General features: G+C 42.1%; 1 protein-coding gene across 41 annotated transcripts in view; it reads left to right on the top strand.

The window, feature by feature from the left end:
• LOC105020620 (protein tyrosine phosphatase receptor type D) overlaps positions 1-26,041 on the top strand; it is a 464,512-nt gene that overhangs the window by 400,113 nt on the left and 38,358 nt on the right. For 18 of the 41 annotated variants that reach the window (XM_020043401.3, XM_020043398.3, XM_029117569.2 and 15 more), the window contains 14 exons: positions 1,736-2,005; positions 2,945-3,526; positions 4,302-4,447; positions 4,567-4,711; positions 6,541-6,846; positions 7,701-7,894; positions 8,338-8,364; positions 9,630-9,747; positions 10,700-11,287; positions 11,761-11,861; positions 13,477-13,733; positions 14,788-14,881; positions 20,910-21,119; positions 22,585-22,745. In XM_020043401.3, the coding sequence (XP_019898960.1) occupies positions 1,736-2,005; positions 2,945-3,526; positions 4,302-4,447; positions 4,567-4,711; positions 6,541-6,846; positions 7,701-7,894; positions 8,338-8,364; positions 9,630-9,747; positions 10,700-11,287; positions 11,761-11,861; positions 13,477-13,733; positions 14,788-14,881; positions 20,910-21,119; positions 22,585-22,745 (3,199 nt within the window). The remainder of the gene's footprint in view (positions 1-1,735; positions 2,006-2,944; positions 3,527-4,301; positions 4,448-4,566; positions 4,712-6,540; positions 6,847-7,700; positions 7,895-8,337; positions 8,365-9,629; positions 9,748-10,699; positions 11,288-11,760; positions 11,862-13,476; positions 13,734-14,787; positions 14,882-20,909; positions 21,120-22,584; positions 22,746-26,041) is intronic. The other 23 variants (XM_020043412.3, XM_020043414.3, XM_034290539.1 and 20 more) reach the window with 4 other exon arrangements.

Raw genomic sequence — 26,041 nt, 5'->3', positions numbered from 1 at the left:
TTAGCCCCAAGACTTGACAAATGTAATGACATTAAAATGATTATGATAACATTATGTCTTTGGGGAGCGGGATTCATTTGGATATTAATTAAATATGAAGCGAATTAAACTTTGTATTAAATAATGCAAGGAGTTTTCCTAGATTCCATCACATTCTGCTAAGCAGAATACGCCGTGTGAAATGTGATGCAGGCTTGTGGCGTTTGCAAACAACGCTATTAGTGAACAATGCTTTTAACAACATGTTAATGTATATGGGCACAATCTGAGGGAAAACCCAAATGGCTCTTGCCATTACATTAGTCAAGGCTCATCTTTGTTCATCTCCCGTAGTGGAGAGATGAGGTTGTGTAATTTGAATTAAAAGTAACTGGGATGATAGGAGTGTTTCACTTTGTATTAGAATTAGAGGTTCACCGCCAAACCATCTGAGCGGTTATTCTTTTCAAGGCGCATCGGAGCAGCAAACAACATTCCCCAAATATTCCCACCGTTCCGCCTCTGAAAATCCAAAGCGAGCGGTTTGTGGGGCCCTATATTTATACGGAGTGCTATAAGCAGTAACACTGACTTCATTCGTTTAATGTCATTCCCCCCGAGAAATTCTAACAATCCAGACCCAATTTGTCTTTGTATTCTTCCACGCCTGCCCCAGCCCTACCCTTAAATCCACTGACCCATTGGTGTGTTTATGTGGTCAACTCCCTTGGTCAAACCTCAGAAAATGTTGTGATTTATGTTAAATTGCCTGCTTAACCTCTCCCTGTCCCGTCCTGTCCTGCCCTGGCAACTCCAGCGTAATAATAGCCAGTCGCGTTAATTTCCTGTAACCTAACGCTAGCAGCCTACCCCCTAAACCCCAACCCTCCTCCCCCAACACCACCTTTTTGTGCGTGTGTGTATGTCTGTTACTATTTATTTATTTTCTTCTCAATCCTCCTCTCTCTTTCCCATTCCCAAACATAGTGGCCTCTCCAAGCCAGCTATGTCCTTGTGTGCATGACAGAACCCAACGCCCAGACAGTCGGGTTAAAAATGGTGTTTAAAATGGTCAATATTCGTTCATGTCCACTTACTTTCAATCAATTTGTTTCTTCGATCGGTTACAAATGTTACATTTTTCTTTCACCACTTATTATTATTTTACTCAAATATGATTATTCTGTAACGTGCATCCACTTTTTCTGTCTGATAGGCCGAGTTGTACTGTATCCTATGTAGCGTAGCTGAATGTGGCCCTGACCACGGGGTGTCTATGTACATGCGATGTGACAATGTGATGCGGCACATTTACTTCACATCAACTGGAAGACCGCGGCATCAAAGTTGTTCTCTTGCACACTTTACTCTGGCATGCTGTCGACCCTCCAGTTCCCCTGTGCTGTTCTCTATCTGTATCAATGGTATCATTTGTGCATGGTATTTGTGTGATTTTTAGTCTAGTCCCATCATTGAGCCCTGCTAGGCCCGAGACTGACTTGCGTGTGAAAAACGTTTTTGGTTTGTTCTGGTTTGTTTTTGAACCCTCCATCAAACCATCACAAAATGTAATACCCCATGTTTGATTGCGTAACATTAGATTTTGACAACATACATTCGTAGGGGAACCTGTTATGGTACGTGTGAAACATATTGGCTGTCAGTGTAATTAGCGTTATTGGGGGGGTCTTTTTCTCTGTCGTTCACGGGGGGAACCCCTGTACGAGTCGTTACCGCTGCCCCTTGTCTGTTGCAGTGCGCCGCGTGCCCCCGCGGTTCTCCATCCCGCCAACGGACAACGAGATCATGCCAGGCGGCAGTGTCAACATCACCTGCGTGGCTGTGGGCTCCCCCATGCCCTATGTCAAATGGATGCTAGGCGCCGAAGACCTGACGCCCGAGGATGACATGCCCATTGGGCGAAACGTCTTGGAGCTCACTGACGTCCGCCAGTCCAACAACTACACCTGCGTGGCCTTGTCCACCCTGGGGGTCATCGAGGCCGTGGCCCAGATAACGGTGAAAGGTGAAGAGCACTACGCTTTCTCTAGTCTCTGGGGGAGGGCCCCTAAAGCCCCTGGTCTATGTCCTCGCCAGCCTCTGCGTGTTAGATGCTAGATTGACCGTCACTGGAAAGTTTACCTCTCGACAAGGGGCGCTGAACGACAGAGCTTCGTCCCACTTTGTGGCACGTGTTTGCGTGTATGTGTGTTTTGTGTTGTTTTGTCTCCTCAGTGAGACCAGGTACTTATCTGAGTGTAATCGGATCTCCTCCACTGCGTAGCATGTGCACACACACACACACACAAACAGCCTGTTTTCTCCCAGACGTAAGAGAGATATTAGTCACAATATAACCCAAGGCTGCCAGCAACGTCCCCCATTTGTACACTTGAGATGGCATATAAAGAGAATCCATTGGCCTTGTGTCTCCAGGGTCATGTCAGTGTTGAGAGTATTAAAGCAATAAATTAACCACTAAATTATTTAAGAGACGCACATTGGAACCGCATGGAAAGTAATCCTGTTTTACAATTGTCGAAATATGGTTATAATAAACTGATGAGACGTACCAATGCAAGGGAAGAAAACAAAATACATATAAACTGACTATATATGGAAAACACCATCTGGAAAAATTGTAGATCCACAGAACAAAATGCTATTACTTTTTTCTACGATACACAGCCAGACAAAGCGTGGAAATGTTCGGCTCTGCCTGAAGAAGTCACATGAAATGTTCCAAGGATGTGTCTGATGTTAGTTGTTAAGCGTTTCGAAGTGAGGCTTCCGCATTTTCCCCTCGTATGTCTCACCAGTAAGATCCAGCGTACTCTTCAGCGCAAACACACAGTGATTCTACAATGGTACTCTTCAGCAAACACGCCAAGGTTTCATTTCATATAACCGTTACTAATAGAATAATAGAATTCTGTGTGTATTGAGCGTATGTTTGTTGTTCCAGCCTTGCCCAAGCCTCCCGGTGTGCCTGTGGTGACGGAGCGCACGGCCACAAGCATTACCCTGACGTGGGATTCTGGCAACCCCGAGCCTGTCTCCTATTACATCATCCAGCACAAGTCCAAGTTCTCGGAGGACACGTACAAGGAGATTGACGGCGTGGCCACCACGCGCTACAGCGTGGGCGGCCTCAGTCCCTACTCGGACTACGAATTCCGGGTGGTGGCGGTGAACAACATCGGGCGCGGGCCGCCCAGCGAAGGCATCGAGGCCAAGACGGCCGAGCAGGCGCCGAGCACGGCGCCCAGGCAGGTCAGGGGTCGTATGCTCAGCGCCACAACTGCCATCATCCACTGGGATGAACCAGAGGAAGCCAATGGTCAGATTATGGGCTACCGTGTCTACTACACCATGGACTCTACCCAGCACGTCAACACCTGGGAGAAGCAAATAGTGCGTGGGTCCAACTTCCTCACCATTCAGGGACTCATCCCCAACAAGACATACTACATTAAGGTCCTGGCCTACACGTCTGTGGGTGATGGACCTCTTTCTGCAGATCTCCAGATCATTGCGAAAACGGGAGGTGAGAAGTGTGTGTGTGTGTGTGTGTGTGTGGGTGGGTTTGTGTGTGTGGCCTTTCTATGTTTTTGTGAACCCAAGACTTAACAATTCATATTAATTGAACATGAGTTAGCCTTTAACTGGCTGTAGGATCTTAAGCTCTGCGATGTTTGAATTCTGAGTAAACAAACAAATAATTTAACTCTACATTGAAGAGTGTATCAACGGGCTAATTTGACAGCCAAGTGTCTTTCTGGGTAAGCACTTTACTCATTTTCTCCTATTAGATAAAAGTCTCTACGTTTTTGACCACCGCTGTTTACACTTGACATCTCTTTTGGTTTTTGAGTGCCAAGCCATTTCTGTTTCTATTTGGTATGCTGAATGACTACAATCATAATTTACACAGTATGAAGTCAGTGACTTGAGCCCTGAATTACTTGATTTTTTTTTTCTTATAATATATTCTAATCCATTATGTTTCGGGAAATAACATCAAGAACACATATTTGGATGTGTTCCTGCAGCAATAACAGGTAAAATCACAAATGTAGTAATCAGAGGTTTAAGTAGTAATATAGTAAGAACAGGAGCCAGTAATAATACAGAAACAGCAATTAATAGTTATAATGTAGCAAGGACAGGTAATGCAAATAATGTAGGAACTGGTAATATTGATACTGTAGTAATGGCAGGTAACAGTAGCCACAACAGCACCAGCAGCTGCGCTATAGTGGGCATAACAATACGTCTCATTATTTTAGCAGTTTAAATGTGTATTTGTGTTGCTTTCCCAGTCCCCTCTCAACCGACTGACTTCAAAGGGGAAGCCAAATCCGAAACAAGCATACTTCTGTCATGGATCGCTCCTGCACAGACCGGACAAGATAATCAAATCATGGGATATGAACTTTTGTACCAGAAGGGGGATGACAAGGAGGAGGTAAATGGTCTCCCATATTAATAACACGACCGCAGTACACTCATCTAAAGGTGTCTTACACCCAATGGTAAACCTTATCCCCGGTTTCCTCGACTGATGCCACGTCCCTTTCTCAACAGAAACGGATCAGCTTTGAGCCGACCACCACCTACCTGCTGAAGGACCTGAAACCTTTCACTACCTACACGTTCCAGCTAGCCGCGCGCAGTAAGCATGGCATCGGGGCCTACACCAACGAGATCTCAGCTGAAACCCCCCAAACACGTAGGTCCTCTTCCGTGTCTAAGCTATGGTCATGCAGTGTACCGCTGTGGGTCGAAAATAGTTGGAGAGGAAAGGAGAACAAGGTTCTTCCATTTTCAAACGTGTCTGCCTTTGTCAATTTATAATTGGATCTGCTACTTCCAAACATTCGTTGACGACATGAGATATAAATGTCATTGAAAATAGTGGATAACTCTTAACAACAATCTGCGTCATTGAAAGAGACAAATAACTTTGAAAATGGAACAGTTCTGCAGCTATGGGAGCTGTAATGAGTGTTGGAACTCTACCTGTCCATGTACCTATTCACTTTGAAATGAATGCATGGACGGTGTTCACCAGGGCTCACATCTGAAGTCAACACACAAGGTCACTGTGTATACAGAACCCAGTCCTCTACAACACCTTTGATGTTCAGAACATCACAGCTAAGGCCAATAATAGATCTTTGAATTATTCATTTGAATTTCTATTTCCTCTTTATCTGACTCTTTGCCGTTTTTGATTAGCAAAAGGGCATGTTTTTCCACATTTGGAGGCCTTGTCTCTTGACTTTGTGTCATCCACCTCTGAGTATGCGCATACTAAGACTGAGCTTTCTATGGAAATACAATTCTGCACATTTTATCAAGAGGTCAGAGGGGGTTTCCCTTTTCTCAGTAGCATAATTGGTGATTCCTCAAAATAGAATAAAATCATAAAATTGGATGAACAACGGACCCGTAGAAAGCTCTAAAGAATGTTGTATCAGTGAACATAGAGATTTACGTCACTAACACACAATAAGACCTCAGGTTTATTGAAATAATAGAAGTATTGAACAATTTGCTCAGGCGTCAAATATAAAGCTACACACATGTAAGTAGTGTCTTGATTATAAAAAAATTGAACATTACAAAAGCTGTTTCAAATTGTTCTATTTTAAATATATCGAAAATAAACCAGAGTTCTGTGTAAGAAACAAAAAAGCAGAGAACAGGTAGGTATTAAGCTCAAAAAGTCCAAACTCGATGGGATGTACCAAGGATGTGCAAAGGATGTCTGCATGCCAGTGTGTCGGGACTTTCAGTTGTCAGTCATATCTCCGTGGGAAGTTCTTTATTGTTCAGTCAGGCTTTTACCACAAACCAACAGGCTTCGGAAAGGTTGGTGACCAATTTTTACACTTTACCAGAGTTGAACCATCAACCTTTATGTTTTGGATTCGTGGTAACTGCTTGCCAGATATGTGATATTTGTTCAGTTTTTATTAAGGATTTCATGTGATCAAGTTACCTTTTACTGAGCATTCACTTTATACATTTAAATGAAATGTGGGCTTATATGTTCAAAATGCCTATAGTGATTATTAGTAATTATTTTTCTGCAAAAGAATATATAAGGTTTTGTTTACAAAGGTAGGTTAGCCTGAATATTATGAAGATGTCCTCATATTACAGTGTCTCATGACAACACCATACATACATTACACCCTCATTGTGTGTTTGTTTGTGATTGTACTCACTGAGTTGGCCTTCTTTGAAAAGAGTGTCTTTTGTCTTACCTTTTGTCTCATTTGTATTTCTGAATTACCATTGACTTTGGGTACCATTTATTTGACAACGTTGTTTCAGTTTGTGCGTCGTCCTCATTTTGTGTCATATTTATTTCCCCTTTTCTTTTCTTTATTGTTTGTTCGTTTCCACCACCATTATCCCAACCCAAAACAAACGTCAACCTACCTGTGAAACCCCTCCTCGAAACATGCCAAACGAAACTAATCCCCAACTCAAATGGTGGCTCCAATCAAACAAATCCTGCTCCTCCAATCCCCTCCATTTCCCAATCAGTGCCTTCTGGCCCGCCTCAAGATGTAAAGTGCTCTAGCCCAAGCTCCACCAATATCCTGGTAAGTTGGCGGCCTCCCCCTTTGGAGTTACAGAATGGGATCATAACTAAGTACGCCATCCAGTACACCGCCACTGAAGGGGAGGACACCACCACTCGACAAATATCCAACATCCCTCCAGAAAGCTCCCAGTACCTCTTGGAACATTTGGAAAAATGGACTGCCTATCGTGTGACTGTGACTGCTCACACGGATGTGGGTGAAGGACCTGAAAGCTTACCACAACTGGTCCGCACCGAGGAGGATGGTATGTTTGGTTAAATCCAGTCTAAAATCCAGCTATTTTAACCTGAAACCCCCTTCAGACACAATCTAACAGCATCTACAAACCCTCAGACCAGAAGTAGCACCCCCCTCTCTGCTTCTTCCTGCTTCTAAAAAAGCTGCCAGCTCTTCTAACAGTCACGTTAAGGCCACTTTTACTAACTTGGACGTTTTCTGCGACACTTTTTTTTAACTATACGGACTGCAACAAACTTTTTTTTTAGTTTTTCGCCGTTTATCCCCTTCGAATTCAGCATATGGTATGGCATAATCTCCTGCATCGAAGCACTTCAGGCCATTGACTTCCCGTCCCAAACTCTCATAAAAAAAAAGTTTAGATTTTTACCTTTTTTTATTAACTTGCCTCAATGTCAAGTTATTGACATTGGAAAGGGTACGACATGGAAGATGTTTTTGTTTTTTAAATGGCCAAAAATGACAACATTTTTTTCTCTCTTTTTCTTTTTTATATTTCATTTTTTCTTCACACTTCATAGCCAAAATTATTGCAGGGTGCTTCAAGGTTTTGAAACATCCCCTTTGGCTTCTCTTTTCTATTTTAACAGATACATTTTTATGTTTTTAATCCACTACTCACATTTTTTTATGTATCCAGATTAGGTCAGTTGTCAGACCTGTTTTTGGGGTTGTTTTTCTTTTCCCTTGCCATTATTGAGATATTGATGTCATACAGTGCTTGTTGCAGTATGCTCCGCTTTTCTAGATTTTTTACCACCCCAGCATTTTGCTCTTTGGAGTGGGCCAAAAATTCAATAGGGAGAGGGGGGTCCTCTATAATCTTGACGTTGTTTCTTTTATCCCATGGTGTTCCTCCAGTTCCCAGTGGCCCGCCTCGTAAAGTCGAGGTGGAGACTGTCAACTCAACATCAATAAAAGTCATCTGGCGCTCACCGATACCCACCAAGCAGCACGGGCAGATCCGAGGCTACCAGGTGCATTATGTCAGGATGGTTAATGGGGAGCCCGTGGGACAGGCGGTCATCAAGGACATTTTAATCGACGATGCGCAGGTAGGCACCCTTAACCACCCTCTCCGAAGTTGCATATTTTCTAACCATGGACAGCAGAGCATAGGAGAGACACCTGCCAAAGAAAAAAAACGGAATATGCAAAGGAGTAGCAGGGTAAACCTTTGGTGGAGATTTGTGTTTTATAAACATAATAAATGATTAAACGTCAACTATACGTATGCCATATCTGACTTATCCTCTGTCACTAAAAATATATTGTTGAGAGAATTACACAAACACTTTTGTCTTAATGTAATGAAATGGACATATTCAAGGATGGGGTCAGTGAATTACATCTCTTCAGGGCAAAATTGTTGGTCAGTTTGTGTCTTTGCCATAGCATGTACTCCACTACTGTTTTCTAATCCCTTGGTAGACAGAGGTATTTCTGAACTTAGCCATTGTTTTGTTCTCTCTTTTTGTTGCACTCAAATCTTAATCAGTGGGAATATGACGATTCAGCTGAACATGTAAGTAGATCCAGTAGATATCTGACATTGTTCATCTCCTTCCCTTTGGTCCCCCTGCATGCTTTTTATCTCCTCCAAACTGTCCGTTCATGATACACTTGGTTTTGACTGTACCAAACCTCATAACACCTCCTAACTGTTCTGGATTCCCTTCAGACTGATGGAAAAGACTGACAGATTTGAGAACTTTTAAACTAACAATAAACTGCTGAAAGTATGCTTTTAAGTCAAAGCTTGTAAAGCTTACAGTAAGGGTAAGGTTTAGAATAAGCATTTGGGTAAGATTTGGGGTTACATTCTGCTTTTAAGGTTCAGTCATTTAACATCAACCTTTATGCAGGGATACTTAGTGCTATCAATTTAAGATGGGTCATTGAAATAAGCAAATTTCAAATTCACACTAATTGTCATAGTTACTGCATGTTATAAGCCATCAGCAAAGTTGCCACTGGAGAAAGCTTGACCGGTGAACAACAACAATACTTAAGCGGGGGGCATCCATCTCTAGGGTTAAAATTAGGCACCCTCCCAGTGAGGTTAAGGTTAGGGTTGGAGTTAGGGGGATAAGCGTTAAGGTTAGGGTTGGAGTTAGGGGGATAAGCGTTAAGGTTAGGGTTGGAGTTAGGGGGATAAGCGTTAAGGTTAGGGTTGGAGTTAGGGGGATAAGCGTTAAGGATAGGGTTGGAGTTGGTTCTTAGAAATGTTGACGGTTAGTTGAATAGTTATTTACACATCATCTGCAAAGCATCTGTTTCCCAGCAAAAAAAACATAGATGTTAGGATGTTCCCAACCAGAGTTTGTCTTGATACTCTAAAAAGTCACCTTTTTGCTGGGTTGGGACTATCGAAGTAATAGATTACCTAAAAGCTGAGTAAAATGTAATTAAAAACATATTATGCCTTACCATTACAGTAGTACTGTATCACTTAATTTCAATGCATTGGTTCACAAGATCACATGCATGGAGTGAAGGGTGTTTTGGCAATGGAGTTATAGTTTTGAATACTATATGTAGCAGGTCAGATTTGTACCAGCTGTGTTTATTACTAGTCATTTACTAATTAGAGAGCTAACATCTGTGAGATAATGTCATCTGAATCACCAAATCACTGCATAAATGCATGCACGAAAGCCTACATTCTTTTAGTCCTTTGTGTGGTGAATGACCCCAAATTACACCCCACCGCTATTAAACTCCCCCAAAATTGCAGCAAATTCCCTTGCCAGGGTGGGGGAAAAAATAATAATCCATATTCTTCTGCAGGAAATGGTCATTACAGAGCTGCAGGCTGAGACCACGTACTCTGTTGCTGTGGCAGCCTACACAACAAAGGGAGACGGAGCTCGCAGCAAGCCCAAGCTGATCACCACCACTGGCGCAGGTAAAGGAGCTGTCACCGCTGACAAATCTGCCCGTGCCCCTCTGCTAATGTACCCTGTGATCATCCAGAAATGCATTTGTGCTGTAGAGGGCTGTGAAATTGCACCCAGTGAAAGGAAGCAAAAAAAAAATTATACAAAAAAAAAAAAGGAAGCTAAGCGAACCTTTCCCCCCACGGCTATTAAAGTGTGAATGCGGCTAATTGCCACCCCAATTATGACAACAATTGTAATTCCGCTCACCCACTGCTTTGACATTGGAATGCTCGCAGGGGTTAAGGAACTAATGGAAAATGAGGTGGGGAAATCAGGGAAGAAATAGACTTCAGTATTAAAGGCGGGCCGACGATCTGTTCGGCTCTCATTGGTTTCCTTTGAGAGAGCCGCATGACACAATCCAAATGGCATTCAGAAATACTTTACCATGTGTGTATGTGTGACATATAATTGCACTGTCGTCTAATCCGTCTGAAAGGGCTTTCATGCCACACCTGCCTGCAGGCGTACTGTGTGTGTGTGTGTGTGTGTGTCTGTGTGTGTGTGTGTGAGATTGTGTGTGTAGGGGAGGAAAGAATGGGGAGGAGAAAGCAGCCTTTACTCAGTTAAGGCTTTTTAAAGGTATGCCATATTGGTGAACTATCAAAGCAAACAGCATTAGCATTTATGCAAACAGGGTGTTGTATATCTACTGCTCTCTTTGTGGAATAACACCTTGCTCATGAAGTCAGAACAACGATAGGCTATGCAGTGGCGACCATGAACCCTGTTATAATCAGGCAAAGGCAGATTTCACAATCAGATGTGTCATGCATCACGGAATGGTTTTGGTTTGTTGGCTTCTCAAAATTTGTCATGAGTTTGGATATGCTTTTATAATTGATACGGCAGTGTAAATAGGTTCTTTGCCTAGCATTTTGTATTTAATGTCTTATTTTGTCACTGATCTTGTCATAGTGCCTGAAAAACCCAGACTCATGGTCAGCCCTACCAACATGGGCACTGCCCTCCTACAGTGGCACCCCCCAGCATTAACCCACGGTGCCCTGCAAGGGTACCGCCTCCGCTTCGGCCGCAAAGATGTCGACCCCCTGACCATCATCGAATTCCCAGAGCGAGAAAACCACTACACCACCAAAGAAATCCACAAGGGGGCATCATACACCTTCCGCCTCTCCGCCCGCAACAAGGTGGGCTTCGGCGAGGAGACGGTCAAAGAGATCAGCACCCCGGAAGATGTGCCTAGCGGGTTCCCGCAAAACATTGCCGCCGAGGGCGGCACCACCACCACCATTCAGGTGAGCTGGAGACCCGTGTTACTGGCGGAGCGCAACGGAGTCATTGTGAAGTACGCCCTGCAGTACAAGGACATCAACAGCCCTCGGAGCCCCTCGGAACTCTTCATCACTGCCCCGGAGTCCACTGTAACTCTTGACGGCCTCAAGTCGGACACCACTTACGATATCAAAATGTGTGCCTTCACCAGCAAGGGCTCTGGCCCCTATAGCCCCAGTGTCCAGTTCAGGACACAGCCCTTGGATCAAGGTAGGCGCCCCCCAACCCCCCCCCCCCCACCACCACCACCACCCTCAATCCGATTTCACCCCACAACCACCAACAGCGATCACCTCGTCAAGCCTTAGTGGCAAAAGAACAAACAGAATGCGATTGATTTGATCTCAGGGTGGGTCAAACAAATCTGCTCTATGTATACATAGTCCTTTCACCCCATAAGAAATAAAGACGTGAGAAACAGATGGAGTAAGTATACATGCATCCCATGTGTTGTCAGCCAAAGGTGAGCCTGCAGATTATAAGAGGTGCTGCGAATAAAAAGGTAAGATTAACGTAAGAAAGGTAAGAATGGGAATATTGTAGCCCGGATAAACCACTCTGGCAAAGGTTTCTACTGGTTGTGAAGGGAAACGTGTTCAGGTAAGAGGTTTGTTGCTCCGGAATACTTTAGAGAGGCATGCGTCTGTTTCGTGTCTAAATCATCTGCTCCCCCTTTCTTTTAGCAGTGTTTGCAAAAAACTTTCATGTGAAAGCCGCCATGAAGACATCCGTGCTTCTCACTTGGGAGATCCCAGACAACTATAACCCAGCTCAGCCATTCACAGTAAGAGCTTTTGAATCATCCTTTGCATTTTAATGAACAGTGTTTGACGACAACAATTCAGAAAATATCATGTTTTCTCAGCCAAAGATATAGTCATATAAAAATCTGAACAAACATATTTTCCATTAAAGGGGCAGTATGCACGATTTTACTGTACTACTAGCATTAAAAGAGGCAAAAAACATTACCAGTAGACATCATCAGATAATATTTTATGTTAATATTTCAAATACTATTTTTCTAAAAAAGCTATCTGAGAGACTTACATCCACATTTTAACTTTCTCACCGGTCTTTCTATCAGTTTTCATTGACTTGCAATATCCTTATACTCACTTCAGAACCTCAGAGTACTATCATTCCCATCCTAACTAGCTAGTACTGTACCAGCCTGGTTCTGTACCAAAAGAGCGTCGTCGCCAGGACCTCGTTGTAAATAATAATTTGTTGTTATTGTTTAGAGGCAGGATTCTACACATTGCCCCTTTAAGTATTTTACTAGGCATTAGGTATTTTATTAGGTTTCCCGTTACCCACAACTAAAGCAGTACTGTAGCTACTCCTCCTAGGTTCCAAACATAAATAAAAAAACATCAAAATACAAAGTGTTATGTATTGCACATTTTCGCAGTACCTTTAGTGCTATTAGTTGTTGTTTTATCTGGTTTTAGTCCTAGCTTATCTTATCCAGGGTGGCAAAGAGTTCCATGTACACGTCATTTTGTTTAGTATTGAGCGTCTCCCACCATTCTGGACTTCGGGACTGTGAAGAGACCTCTGATGGCATGTCTTGTGTGGTATTGATGAGTGTCCAAGCTGTGTGTTTAACTGGCTTAACGGACACCCTGGTACTGTCAGCACATCAACACCTCTTACGAAGATCAATAGCGATGCAGTCAATCTCTGCTCAACCTCTGAGCCAGGAGACGTTGGCGTGCATGCTGCTGAGATTCACACTACGTATACACCTTAGGGGTTTACGTGCTTCTATGGCAACTACCGTTTGCCTACTGTATGGCCTTCTTAGTGACACTGGGTGTGTTACTGGGTAACAGTCTAGGTCTGATATAACGAAGTTTGATTGTGATTTTCAGAAACAGGGCAGTGTTTGTGTGTGTTTTTTTTTTGTGGTGAGAGCAGTCTCCCTATTTTGGTCACCACAGAATCCGTTTGGAATTTAGGCTTTTAGTTCAATGCCATATTTAATGTAGATAAGGTTGAGCGATTGATTGGTCTCATTCAGTATATTTTGGATCAGCTTACTGCTAGTTACCTGTTCTAAAACTAGTCCCTTGTTAAGGGTTGCAGTTGTGTGTGTTTCCTGTTTTAGCTGACCTCTGTAAAATGTTAATGTGTAATTTATTATATATATTAACATATTACGTAACATATATGTAACATATTAACACATTAAGAGGTCCCGATATTTTACGGACTCAACAGACCTCAAATGATTGACTAGTTTACAGTTTAGTAATTTAGCAGACACTCTCAACCAGACTGACTTACAGTTAATGCACGCATTTTAAGAAGCTAGGTGAACCGAGTGAGCGTACCCCCAATTTTTAAGTCTTGACAATATTGACACGCACAATATCCTTTTATTACACCCCCAGATTCTCTATGACAATGGCCAGAGCGTAGAGGTGGACGGCAAGCTCACCCAGAAGCTTATCACGGGTCTGCAGGCCGAGACGCAGTACTCCTTCCTGCTAACCAACCGGGGAAACAGTGCCGGTGGTCTCCAGCACCGTGTCTCCACCATGACTGCCCCGGACATTCTGCGCACCAAGCCGTACCTGATCGGCAAGACCAACCTGGATGGCATGGCCATTGTGGAGCTGCCCTCAGTTCAGACTTCAGAGAAAGTCAGGTGGGTGGTAAATTTATAACTGCAGTTAATCGCCTAATTGCAGACTTAGATTGGCTCGATTTTACAGGCTGACAGATTTCTTGCAACTCGTGTTTGATTGTTTGATGAATGTTTTAAAGGACATCAGCACAATAGAGGTCCTTGCATATTACAATAATTGCATTGAATCTTGCCTGCTCTTCTTGGACTCATTTCCTCAAACACAGAGTGGATGACACCATGTATTCTCCCATCCAGTTTAGCCCACGTCCCAGTATTAAGCCTTGTAATGTCTTTCCCAGCCTTTCCAACTAATCTCTGGTTTGTCAAAGGGCCAAAGCGCAGATCCGATTGTAGACTGGCACTTCAAACTCATCTCGGGTTTTGATCTTACTGAACGCGCTTGGGCCCACTGTCCTATGTGCCAAGGCTTAAGCTAATTAGCTCCACATTAGCCCACCACACTGCCTTCCTGGCTAAAGCTAGCTAGCACTGTGCCCAGCCTGCAGAAGTCACCAAAAAACTCTGGCAGAGGCCATTATCTCCCTTGCTGCCACGGTGGAGGGATGCAAATCCCTCTAATTCCAGCTTCTCTTCTGTCTCTCACGGAGAGCTACTAATTAGCCTACGGGGTCCGCAGTGAGGTGTGACACCGCGCCCGACTTCTCTGATCATGCTTCAATTAAAAGACAAACATGGAAGAAAACCGACTTACTTAATGGAATGATAATGGGCTAGTGTAACTCGCTAATGGAACCATCATGTGTGGTCTTTGTCTGTTTTCCCATACGTCTCATACCCTGTTACACCTAAAGGATTAGGTTTAAAGTCCCCGCGGAGACTAAACATTGTTGTGTCTGAAGCTCAAAGCTTTGATCTAGGTTTGTATTGTCTAGGCACCGCATGTGACCTTCCATATAAAATGAATGCATTGTAAACATATTATTGAGGAAACTGACAATGACCTTTGACGTTTAAAACATTGAAATGTCCTGTCAAGTCAAACTGACATTAACCATTAACATTTTGCTAAATTGTAAATCTGTTTGTTTCTTGCTTTGACTCAAATTTTCAGAGGATACTACATAGTGGTTGTGCCTCTGAAGAAACAGCGAACAGGAAAGTTTGTTAAACCATGGGACAGCCCAGATGAGATGAACCTTGAAGAGGTTAGTACCGCACCAAAGTCCAATAAATTAAATAGTATTACAAAAATGAACAGTAAAAAGTCTTCATTAAACATAAATATTACAATAGAATTCATCCCAAATGCGGTAGGGACTGCCTGGATATTTTTCTTTAAAATGGTGGTGAGAAGTTTGCTGTTTTTTTTTAAATGTCCTTGTAAACATCCATATTCTTCCTCCCTTGCAGAAGTTGGCTGAATTAAACAACACTTGATAAGAAATTTTGTTAGCTGTGTTGAATTTTAGCAACCAGGAAATAAGCAAGGACATTGGGTCTCAGTAAAAGGATGGTATTTTGCCTACTTTCCCTCAACTAGCTGACAATAGTATTTGTCTATATTTAAAATGTAAAAAACTGATTTAAATGTCACAATTCCCTTCCCTGCACTATTCACTGCTTGTATCCTCACTTTCTCACAGAAAGTGAGTGAACTGTCTAGAATTTTAGCAATCAGAAAATGACAGGAATTTTGATTGTCCTATCATCCTGTAACAACCTTGCAACCCCAGCAAATAATATCTTGTTATGAGGTCCCAATAACACTATAACACATTTTGTTCCTGTTTGGTCCCTGGGACATCACCCATTATGGTTTTAGGATGTTCTCTTGGTGTTTTATTTGTGATATCTTTTATTTTATTTTGATGTTGTTATGGAAACCAACATGAACAATGCTTTTACAATATATATATTTTTACTGACATGTGACACATATATACATGCACAACGATACTCTGTATTTTTTCATGCATTTATATTAGTCTTAAACACGTCCCAGACACCAACTGTGAACTAAATGAAACTTCCAGAGGACCAAAACATTTTGACAACTATAGGGATACTTTTTGTATATTTTGGGAAACACCTAAAAATTGAACTTGTTTAAAGTTAGTCAAATTAATGTCCTGAAAATGTCATAAAAAGGTGCTGACATGATCCTCTGGTGCCTTTGGAACGAATAGAAAAGTACAGAATGTTCCCTTTGGACCATCACATCACTTCCTAAGGACTACTACAATTAAAGTCCTAATAACATCCTGCATAGGTACTGACATCATGGGACTTAACAGACAAAAACTAGACAAAGATCACTGCCAGAACTTTCCTTTGGCCAATTACGCATCTGCCTAAGGACCTGTAAAACTACAGTACTGAACATGTCTGTAGATGTCATGATATGGTTGTGTTACAGGTACCAGACTGGCGCACATTCAGCCCACATGAACCAAACACAACCTCACCCAAATGTAACAGAAAAACAGACCAATCCTTGCCAGCTTGTGTATGGTTCAGTACCCAGGCAGACAAATCCCGTAACTCAGACGGGAAACGATGGAATGGGAAAACCTGGGACAAGAGATGGTGGATTGACGCAATACATGCAGAGACCATTATTCATATGGAAATTGGGTAGAACATTGAGTAGTCATGAAGAGCACTGCAACCCCCTCTCCCTCTCAGCAGTAATTACCTGAAGAGCTGCATCAGGCCTCTCTGTGTCTCTTCTCATTCAAAGGAAAGGTAGCACATTGGTTATGCGCATAAGCACTTGACAACTTTTATATTTAGCCAGTCTCGATATTTCAGAAGCTTTTTGCGCCGTGTATCGTAATGCTCAAGTACATCGCTACCTTAGCGGAGAAAGCTTATGGGGAGATTTTGCAGTCGATTTGTGACCTGTGCACGCTCTTTGGGATGTGTCACACCCGTATAGTCTGTCTCACCGCTATTTTAATGCTAAGTCTTGCGAAACATGATTAACGCTCATCAGATGCTAAGGAGGACATTGAGTTAATTGGAGTTTGTGGGTCTGCTGATGTGCTTCCGGATGTTCGAGTGCTCTTCCTAAATCAAGGAAAAATAGCTGTACAATTAAAATGCATTTTCCAAAAATCCAATAGAGAAATTCAAAGAAAAGAATGTCCATAATTTTTCCTGCATTGCTAAAGCTTGGAACAATCCTTGTCCCTCAAGTAAATCTTATCTTTATAGGAAGAAAAGTGTTATATTAAAAATATAACCCCCTAAACAATATATTTCTGACAACAGGTCTACATGATGATCATAAAGAACAAATCTGTTAGACATGAACTCTGTCCAATTGTACTGAGATTGCAGTTACAGTGGATATAAAAAGTTTTTTTGGACAAAAGTTAATTATGGCCAAAAAGTTCAACCTTGGTTTCATCAGACCATAACACATTTTCCCACATGTTTTGGGGCGACTTGATGTTTGTTTTTGCAACCTTCAGCTGGGCTTGGATGTTTTTCTTTGTTAAAAAAGGCTTCCGTCTTGCCACCCTACCCCATGGCCCATTCCTATGAAGAATACGGGAGATTGTTGTCACATGTAGCACACAGACAGTACTTGCTAGAAATGTAATGTTGCTGTAGCCCTCTTGGAAGCCTCCCAGACCAGTTTTCGTCTCGTCTTTTAATCAATTTTGGAGGGACGTCCAGTTCTTGGTAATGTCTCTGTTGTGCCATATTTTCTCCACTTGATGATGACTGTCTTCACTGTGTTCTATGGTATATCTAATGCTTTGAAAATGATTTTGTACCTTTCTTCTGTCTGATATCTTTCAACAATAAGATCCCTCAGATACTTTGGAAGCACTCTACAGACATGGCTTTTGCTCTGAGATGCAACTAAGAAAATGTCAGGAAAATCCTACTAGAACAGCTGAACTTTATTTGTGATTAATCAGAGTCACTTTAAATGATGGCAGGTGACTTCTATTTAACATGAGTTTGAATGTGATTGGTTAATTCTGAACACAGCCACATCCCCAGTTATAAGAGGGTGTGCACACTTAGGCAACCAGGTTATTGTATTTTTCGCTTTTCCCCCTCAAAGATTTCAGTTAGTTTTTCAATTGAGGTCACATTATAAGTGGAAAAAGTTCTGACATGATCACATGAACACATATTTGTTTCATTATTTTACATCACAAAAACCATGCATTTTAACAGTGGTATGAAGACTTTTTATGTCCACTGTATGTGTTTTGATTTTATAATAAATAATTGCCATGTTTTAGAAATGTTTAAAAAACACAAAAATAATAAAATAACTAATCAATGCACATTCATATGTCCCTGAATGCTTACATTTTCTTTTAGCAATAAGATACGGTATTTGTTTACAGTGCTGTTTCTTATCCAGCTCAATAGTGTCAGTCTCCCTAAATATCCTTGTGAAAATGACATGAACAAAAACTTAAGAAGTGGCCAACAGTCAACATACTATGGATGCTCTATGAATATTTTAAAGGTATCTAGTGAGTGGGAGGAATACATTAATGTCATAGATGAAACACCAAAGGCAAACCCGTTGTCTTTTTTCAAGCTGAGAAAGGGACTGACTTTGACAGTTTTTGTGACCAAAGTCCAACTTTATATTTTTCTAAGGACGATTATTTATTTATTTGTACCTGTTGTTAACTCTGACAGATGGCTATGGCCTAATTTGTTTTAAATTTTTTTTCAAAAGTAGCATTTTTGGGCATATTATAAACATTTATATAATCATCTTATCCATTTAATACTTTGTCACGTGAGTAGTTATACAGATTATTTCTTCCTAATACATTTAATTAAGAAAGTAAACATAATAAGAGAATATAATATGAGAATAGTTTCATCTCTTATAAGAACCACTGTTTTTTTTTCCAAGTTTCATGTAGTGGTTTTGGCTGTATCCACAGGCCCATGTGTCAAGCCTTGACCGATTACCCCAAAGCCACCCCCCTCTTGTCAGAATTTATTTGTTTGTCAATATCAGGCTCTCACCTTTTCACAACTTTTCCCAAGGGCGCCTGGATTTAGCTGTGTTGACATGGGAGATGATTGAAGACATTATCGAGCAGTGCCACCGACCCCCAAGCCAAAGCCAGTGAAGACACTTGACAGACGCACACATACTACAGAGAAAGACATGAAGTTAGAGTTCTGCACGAGTAGCTGGCCTAGTTTCTTTATATTCTATATGTACCCGTACATCTGGGAAGTCCAGAACCACATATATCGAGGAGGCATGAAACCAATAGATGTTTCAAACCGTTACATATATTGACTCACTTTCTTTCAGTTTTCTTTCAGTGTGAATCAGTGTTCTCACCCAGAACCACATATGTTTTCTTAAACATATTATGTACCCTATTGCATTAACACTTAGCAGCATAGAGCTGCATATCATTACAATTTACCATAAGAGCAAAGTTTGCCTTGGTTTGCGTGGAAACACTCGCACTGTTATTGTAATAGTTTGAACTAATTTCATATGTGATCAGGTTGCCTGGTGTGGCTAATGGGTTTGATGTATTGTTGCCCTGTTAGACGTGCCCCAATGCAAGTTGAGTTGTGTTGGGGAGAGGGCTGGACTGGTGTCTCTGTGTGTGTTTTTGTGTGTAATTACCCTGGCTTCATCCAAATATGTTTGAGGTAAATTAGGCTGATGAGACAATATCGAACGACAACTTTTGCAATGGCTCCAACAGTGGGTGTGACTAAGTTTATACAAAACATCTTTAAAGTCTTTTGTCTGTAGTTCAAGAGAAAGACCTTGCAATATTTTCAAGAAATACTAAAACCGTAATACTATGAGATCTCCAAGAAAGCTTTAACCAATATCTTAAAAAACTTAAATATTATAGACTATTATATTCATAGCTTTCCCTAAAAACCTTGAAATGCAGAAGACTATACTGTACTGACATACTGACTTAAAAAAACAGATAGTTGTAACCAGGACAACAAGTAAATATAAATTTACCAGCAATGTAAATGTGTCTCGTTGTATGACAGATTAGTGATGTAGTGTAGCGTGATGCAGTGTACTGTATTCTGACTTGCAAATTTGACAAAAAAAAGGTGCAATTGTAAGGATCACACACCCTGCAGAGCTGAAGTGTGTTAACTGCTATCCAGAGTGAAGGGAATTCCTGGGTCTTCTCCACATAGTAAAGACAGGGTAAAGAGGCTGAGGTAAATGTTTGCAATCTATGCGGAGGAGAAGCTTTACAGAGATTAAAGATGTGTTCTGAGACATTTATGAATTGCAGTTTTTTCAACCTCGCATGTTGGGCTGGATGCGTAATATGTTGGAAGCCCTGAAGGTGGTAGGCTATAATTATCTTTTCAACTCCCCAAAAACCTTGAAAGGCGCAAGACTTTGAGCTGTTACAACTCCCTTAGAATCCCAAAGTCAGTGCTTGTAACCAAGCCAAAAGGTCTAAATATGCTGACAATGTAAGCATTTGTGGTTGTTTTGACGTGGTGGGTGTCATGTTCATGTTGTCAACATCCCTTAAGTTGTTTGCAGAAGAACCTTGAGACAAGAGTTGTCTGAGTAGAGCAATGGATTATCATCTTAATTGTTTGAAGCTATCGCATCTCTGAACGACGTTTTGTATAATGTCATATTTTGTGTGGACTCTACAAAGAGTACCTGCTGCTTTTGGGTTTAGCAAATGGGAATCCTAATTAAATCCTAACATTCCAATGTAAATAACAAAACAAAAACATTTGAAAAACTGTGTTTAATTGAGAAGTTGGCATTGGTCTGAAGAGAAAATAGAAAGTGCTGGAATTCTTGGTTGAGCATGGGTGAAGTCGATATTGTGGTGTTGCAGAGAGTTTCCTTTCTTGTTTGCCTTCTCACTTAAAACAATTAGATTTCGGGGAGAAAGGAATTCTTTGTTTGTCCAGTTTTGAGTTTGCCCCGAGGCAGTCTTGAACACAATACACAAGTACTATTAAACACACAGCCATGTACATACCCCACAAACACATTTTATTCCACTGGTACGGCAAAACATTGCCTCCTTTTTCAAATGGTAATATTTCTTCTTTCATTCTTGAAGAGTTGTAATCAGCAGGGTGGCTGTTGTAATCAGCATGGTTGAAATAGACTGTGTATGTGTGTGTTGTTGTGTGACCGCAAAGGACAACCATCTTTATGCCTTTTTATCAACTGTCTTCGTCTTTTTTTCTAATTTTTATTTTTAGCTTCTAAAAGAGATTAACCGAACAAGCCGAGGCCTTCGCTTCCGGAGGCAAGCTGAGCCCAAAGCCTACATCGCTGCCTACTTCAAAGACCTTCCCACTGAGTTCACTCTGGGAGACACCAAGATGTATGGTGACTTTGAAAACAAGCAGCTTGCAAACGGCCAAGAGTACATATTCTTTGTGCTTGCTGTCCTCGAGATCTCTGAAAATGTAAGTAAATGCATTTTTCCCCCCAAAAAAAGAGATCTTTCTTATCTCTCCCTCTCTCTCCTTCCCTTTGTTTCTTCTGTTATCCTGCCCACTCCTATAAAGGAATTAAGGAAATAATTCAGATACAGTGCTAAAGTCGCCTCTCTGGTGATTTCCTTTGCTAGAGATCTTTCGCCCTTTTTGCTTACAGTGGCATGGTAAACGACAGAAATGCGTTGCGTTTTGACATGGTGCTCCTCCCCTCGGCCGGCTGCGTTACGTGCCCTCCTCTCTGGAAAAAAAATTGTGAGAACAGAGCCGGCTACTGTAGAGGGGAAATTCCCCCGAGGCTCCTGCCAATCGCGCGAATACCTCGATAACAGGACTCCTCTTTAATTGCGCACCTACGTGCAGACGGCCTTATCTCCTCCACTGCAGCTAGGGAGTGGGTGGGTGTGAGGGTGGGTGGGTGGGTGAGAGAGAGACGGAGAAGTAGAGTGTGCGGATCAAGGGAGAAAGGGGCTTGATTAGCTGACTAAACACAGCAGAATGGTGGATTTGATGAGCTGGGAGGTTTTAACACAGTCTGTCTTGAACTCAGCCACTCCTGGCTGCAGGTAAAGGACAATGATAACAGCAGACCGATGGGAGGACAAAACGGGTAAATCTCCAATTTGACCACCCGGAGCACTGATTGGCTTTTCCTTTGCCCCAAAGGCTCAGTCTTTATCTCTTTCCTCCCAGAGTGAAGTGAACAAACTCAATCAGGCCAAATGAGAGATATTACAACGCCCCCGTATTGTTTCAATAGCTAAATTCATTAACTTGCATTGACAAAATACCATTGAAATGGCCTAAACGTAGCTTACTCGTACACCGTACAGTATGTCCTGACTTTTTCTGGTGAAAGTCGGACTGACCAAATCTACTGTACAATTTTTTTAAGAGATAAAGTTTAAATGTGGAAGCTTTTGAACTTTGAAATGTTCAGCAGCTTCCGAAAAGTGCTGGGTTCTAATGATTGTTCTGTTTCTCCCATTGAGAGTTGATAGAAGTGTGAGAGAATATAGTTTTTTTGTCTTCTCCAAAACCAACACACAGTCTAGACTGACAGACCATTTAATGTTTAGGAATGATAAGGAAGCTAGTCTAAACTGGGACCATTTATTTTCTATGTGATTGGAGCCAGAGAAATAGTGGCATTGGAGTTAATTGGATTCAGGTCCTGAGACGTAATTGCCCAATGCAAAATGTTGGTATTGTGGTAGATTAACCAATTTATGTGCACTTTGGGTTATTGTCTTTCTTAAAGATCTTCTTGTGGACAAGTTTCAGCATCCTGACACAGGCAACCAACTTTTCCCCTAAAATGTCTTGGGTAAAATCTCTGGTCATCTCACGCTCATCACTCACAGAGTGCAGCCTGAGAGCTTCAACAAAACAACTGTGTGGAGACTAACCCAGCTCCCCTTCTTGTCCTACCCAGACCATGTACGCCACCAGCCCCTACTCTGACCCTGTTGTGTCAGCTGACCTTAACCCCCTGCCAGTCATTGACGAGGAGGAGGGACTTATCTGGGTGGTGGGCCCAGTGCTCGCCGTCGTCTTCATCATCTGCATTGTCATAGCCATCCTTCTGTACAAGAGGTAAGGACTGGAGAAAGATAGAAATACACACACATACACACAGTGCCTTCAGACAATATTGAGGCCCATTCACTTTCTCCACATTTCTTTGTTGTAGAAATCTACACAAAATACCCTTTAATGACAAAGTAAAAGCACGTTTTTAGAAATGTGTCCATTTATTAAATATCTCATGAACAGAAGTATTCAGTACTTTGTAGAAACGCCTTTGTCAGCGATTACAGCTTCAAGTCTTCTCGGATATGCCTCTACCAGCTTTTCAACGCCTGGATTTGATGGGGAGTGTCAGTGAACTGCGAACCTCAAGTCTCCTGACAGATGGGTGGTCTGGGCTTTGGCCTGGCCTCTCAAGGATATTCATAGACTTGTCCCAAAGCCACGTGAGCATTGCCTTGGCTTTGTGCTTTGGGTCATTGTCGTCCTGAAAGATCAATCTTATTGTTCTGTGTACTCAAGTTTTCTTTAGGGACTCTGTATTTTTCTTCTTTCATCCTTCTCTGTCTTCCAATCCCTGCCACTGAGAAGCATCCCCATACCATGATGCTCCCACCACTATGTTTCACCTTAGGGATGGTATTAACCAGGTGTTTTCGGCAGACATTGCGCTTGGCATTCAGGCTTAATTGTTTTTCTGATTTTGATCTCATCAGACCCCAGAGTCCTTCAGAACGGCATGCAATATGCCTTTTACTCAGGACTGTCATCCGTCCAGCCACTCTAACAGAAATGCCTGATTGATTGAGTTCTGCCGGGATGGTTGTCCTTCCAGCAGGTTCTCCCATCTCTGCAGGTCAACTATGAAGCTCTGCTAGTGGCCATTGTGTTCTTAATCACCTCCCTGACTGAGACTCTGCTTACTCAGTTACTTGGTTTAGCCAGACGGCCAGCTCTCAGGGAAGAGTCTTAGTGGTTCCAGGCATTTTTGATTTCACAATGATAGAGCCCACTGTGCTCCTGAGAACTTTCAATGCTTTAGCAATTTAAAGCATTGAAAGCAATTTAACCTTCCCCAGGTTTATGCATTGGCAGAATTCTACCTCGGAGGTCTACAGAGAGTTCCTTGGACTTTATGGCTTCACATTTGCTCTATTTTTCTCTGACATGCACTGTCAAGTACACCTTACGTAGACAGTATGCCTTTCTAAATCATGTCCAATTGTTTAAATGTGCCAAAGGTGGACGCCAATGATGTTCAAGACATCTCAGGGATTATCAAAGGAAACATCAAGTATTTACATTTCTTCTTTTTTTATTATTTATTAATTGGCACTAAATAAAAAGAAATTGTAGCTTGATGGCAAAACCACTCTATTTCATCAACAATGCATTAATTCTATAACACAACAAAAGTGGGAGAGAGTGAACGGTTCTGAATAAGTTCCTTTCCGAAGGAACTGTACATACAGTACAAGACAACAAGTCAGATCGAAATACGAAAAAATACAACACAGAGACAAACACACACACAAAGTAAAAGACAGAGAAACACAGATCTCGGGTAAACTGAAGCACATAGAAATACACAGACACCCCGACACGTACATGCTCAGTCACGCACAGGCCTGCACGCACGCACCGCGCGCACAAACACAGACAATCAGAGCGGCAGTTTTTTTCTGAACTCCCAGCAGAAGCTGTCACCGGTCATCAGTCAAGCGTGGGAGGGTAGTGATCAGAGTATCTGCTGCATGTCAGTGTATGCGCTTGCTGCTTCGAAACAGGCCCTAGGGCCGCCTCTGAACCCCCTCCCCCCGCCCTCAACACACGAAGCAGCCGAGCTCCAGGCCCGCTTGGTAAGCCCTCTGTAGCCCTGTTGCTTTGCCGGGACACATTTATCTTCGGTTTCTCCCTCCTGTATGTTCCGCCTTGATTGAATGCTGCTTCGGGCAACATGGAACGGCCTCTAGAGCATTCACATTAAATGGCACCGGCGAGTCTAACAGTGCATTACTGTGAATATCTGTTGTTAGGGAATACTTTTTGTAAGAATTGTCTTGTTGTCAGTAGGTGCAGATCAATCAGTCAAATTTAGTTTCCATCAGCATTTGTCGCAATGTACTTTTACGGACCCCCGGCCTGAAACCCAAAGAGCTAGCAACCGCAAGAACTGATGCACAGTGGTTAGGAAAAATCCTGTAGTAGGGTTGAACCTTAGGAAGAAACCTAGAGAGGAGCCAGACTCTGAGGGGTGGCCACTTCTGGCTGTATCGGGTGAACATTTTAAGAGTACATGACCTTTTGGGCCACATCAAAGTATTGAAAGTTCTGGTGATCAGCAGGTCAATAAATGCAGGTGGGCGGTGTCGCATGAACTAATGCAACAGACACAATTGGGACTGAGACAAGACAGACTGAAGCTAGTCCCAAATAGTACATTTGACAGTAAGAACCTTATATCACAAGGCAAGTATGGGGATAATAGAAAGATATTTTGGGGATGCTTGACTGCCTCAGGTCCTGGACAGCTTCCATCACTGATGGAACCATGAATTCTGCTCTTTATCACAGAATGCTAAAGGAGAATGACCGCACACAGTGAGACAATGATCCAACAGACACAAGCAAGTCTATGTCAGAATGGCTTAAAAACAACATTGGCCAGACCTAAAACCAATTAATACGTGGTGGCAGGACCAGAACCTCCTTCACGGTACTGTGTTTTCCACTTGACACCACACAAGAAAGAGAAGTACTCCTGAATGCAGATATCCACATAATTCCAACATCACTCCAATTGAATCCTTTGTCTATTTATATTCAATCGTTAGATTTGACTATTTGCTCATCCCTGGGCTTTTGTCCGGGCGTTGCCAGGGGCGCTCGAGAGGAGCCTTGAACAAACTGTCAAGTATGGAATCAAATTCAATCTCTAGTGTCTGTTAGTGCCCCAGGCAGAATTACACAACAATTACCAAGTCAATGTCACCAGCGTGTCGGGGCTTTCCGGTGCATAACCAGAAGATTTTTCACTTGACAAGATACACTTTTTTGGGTGATAGAATTAGTGCCGTTTGAGAAGCAAAGCACGACAGTTGTGTTCCTGTGGGTCTGGCAGCTGTGGGAAAGGACTAGGTAATGGCATCACTGATGAACTGTATAAATCAGTGACAGCAGGAAGCACACCTACACGCACACTTAGATATAGGTCCTAAATATTTCTATGGAAATCTGAGCTGAAAGTCAAGGTTTCCTTAGTGTTAGTCCTCAAAAATAGATCCCAATTAAAAGTTATGTGGCATTTTAACAGATTTTTTTCAAAAACATCCAGGTCAATTTTCTAAAAATTATTGTGTGAT

Source organism: Esox lucius, chromosome 24 (assembly GCF_011004845.1).
Source record: "Esox lucius isolate fEsoLuc1 chromosome 24, fEsoLuc1.pri, whole genome shotgun sequence".
Classification (NCBI taxonomy): domain Eukaryota; kingdom Metazoa; phylum Chordata; class Actinopteri; order Esociformes; family Esocidae; genus Esox; species Esox lucius.
The sequence above is the reverse complement of the archived record's forward strand: the minus strand, read 5'-3'. Positions and strand labels throughout refer to the sequence as shown.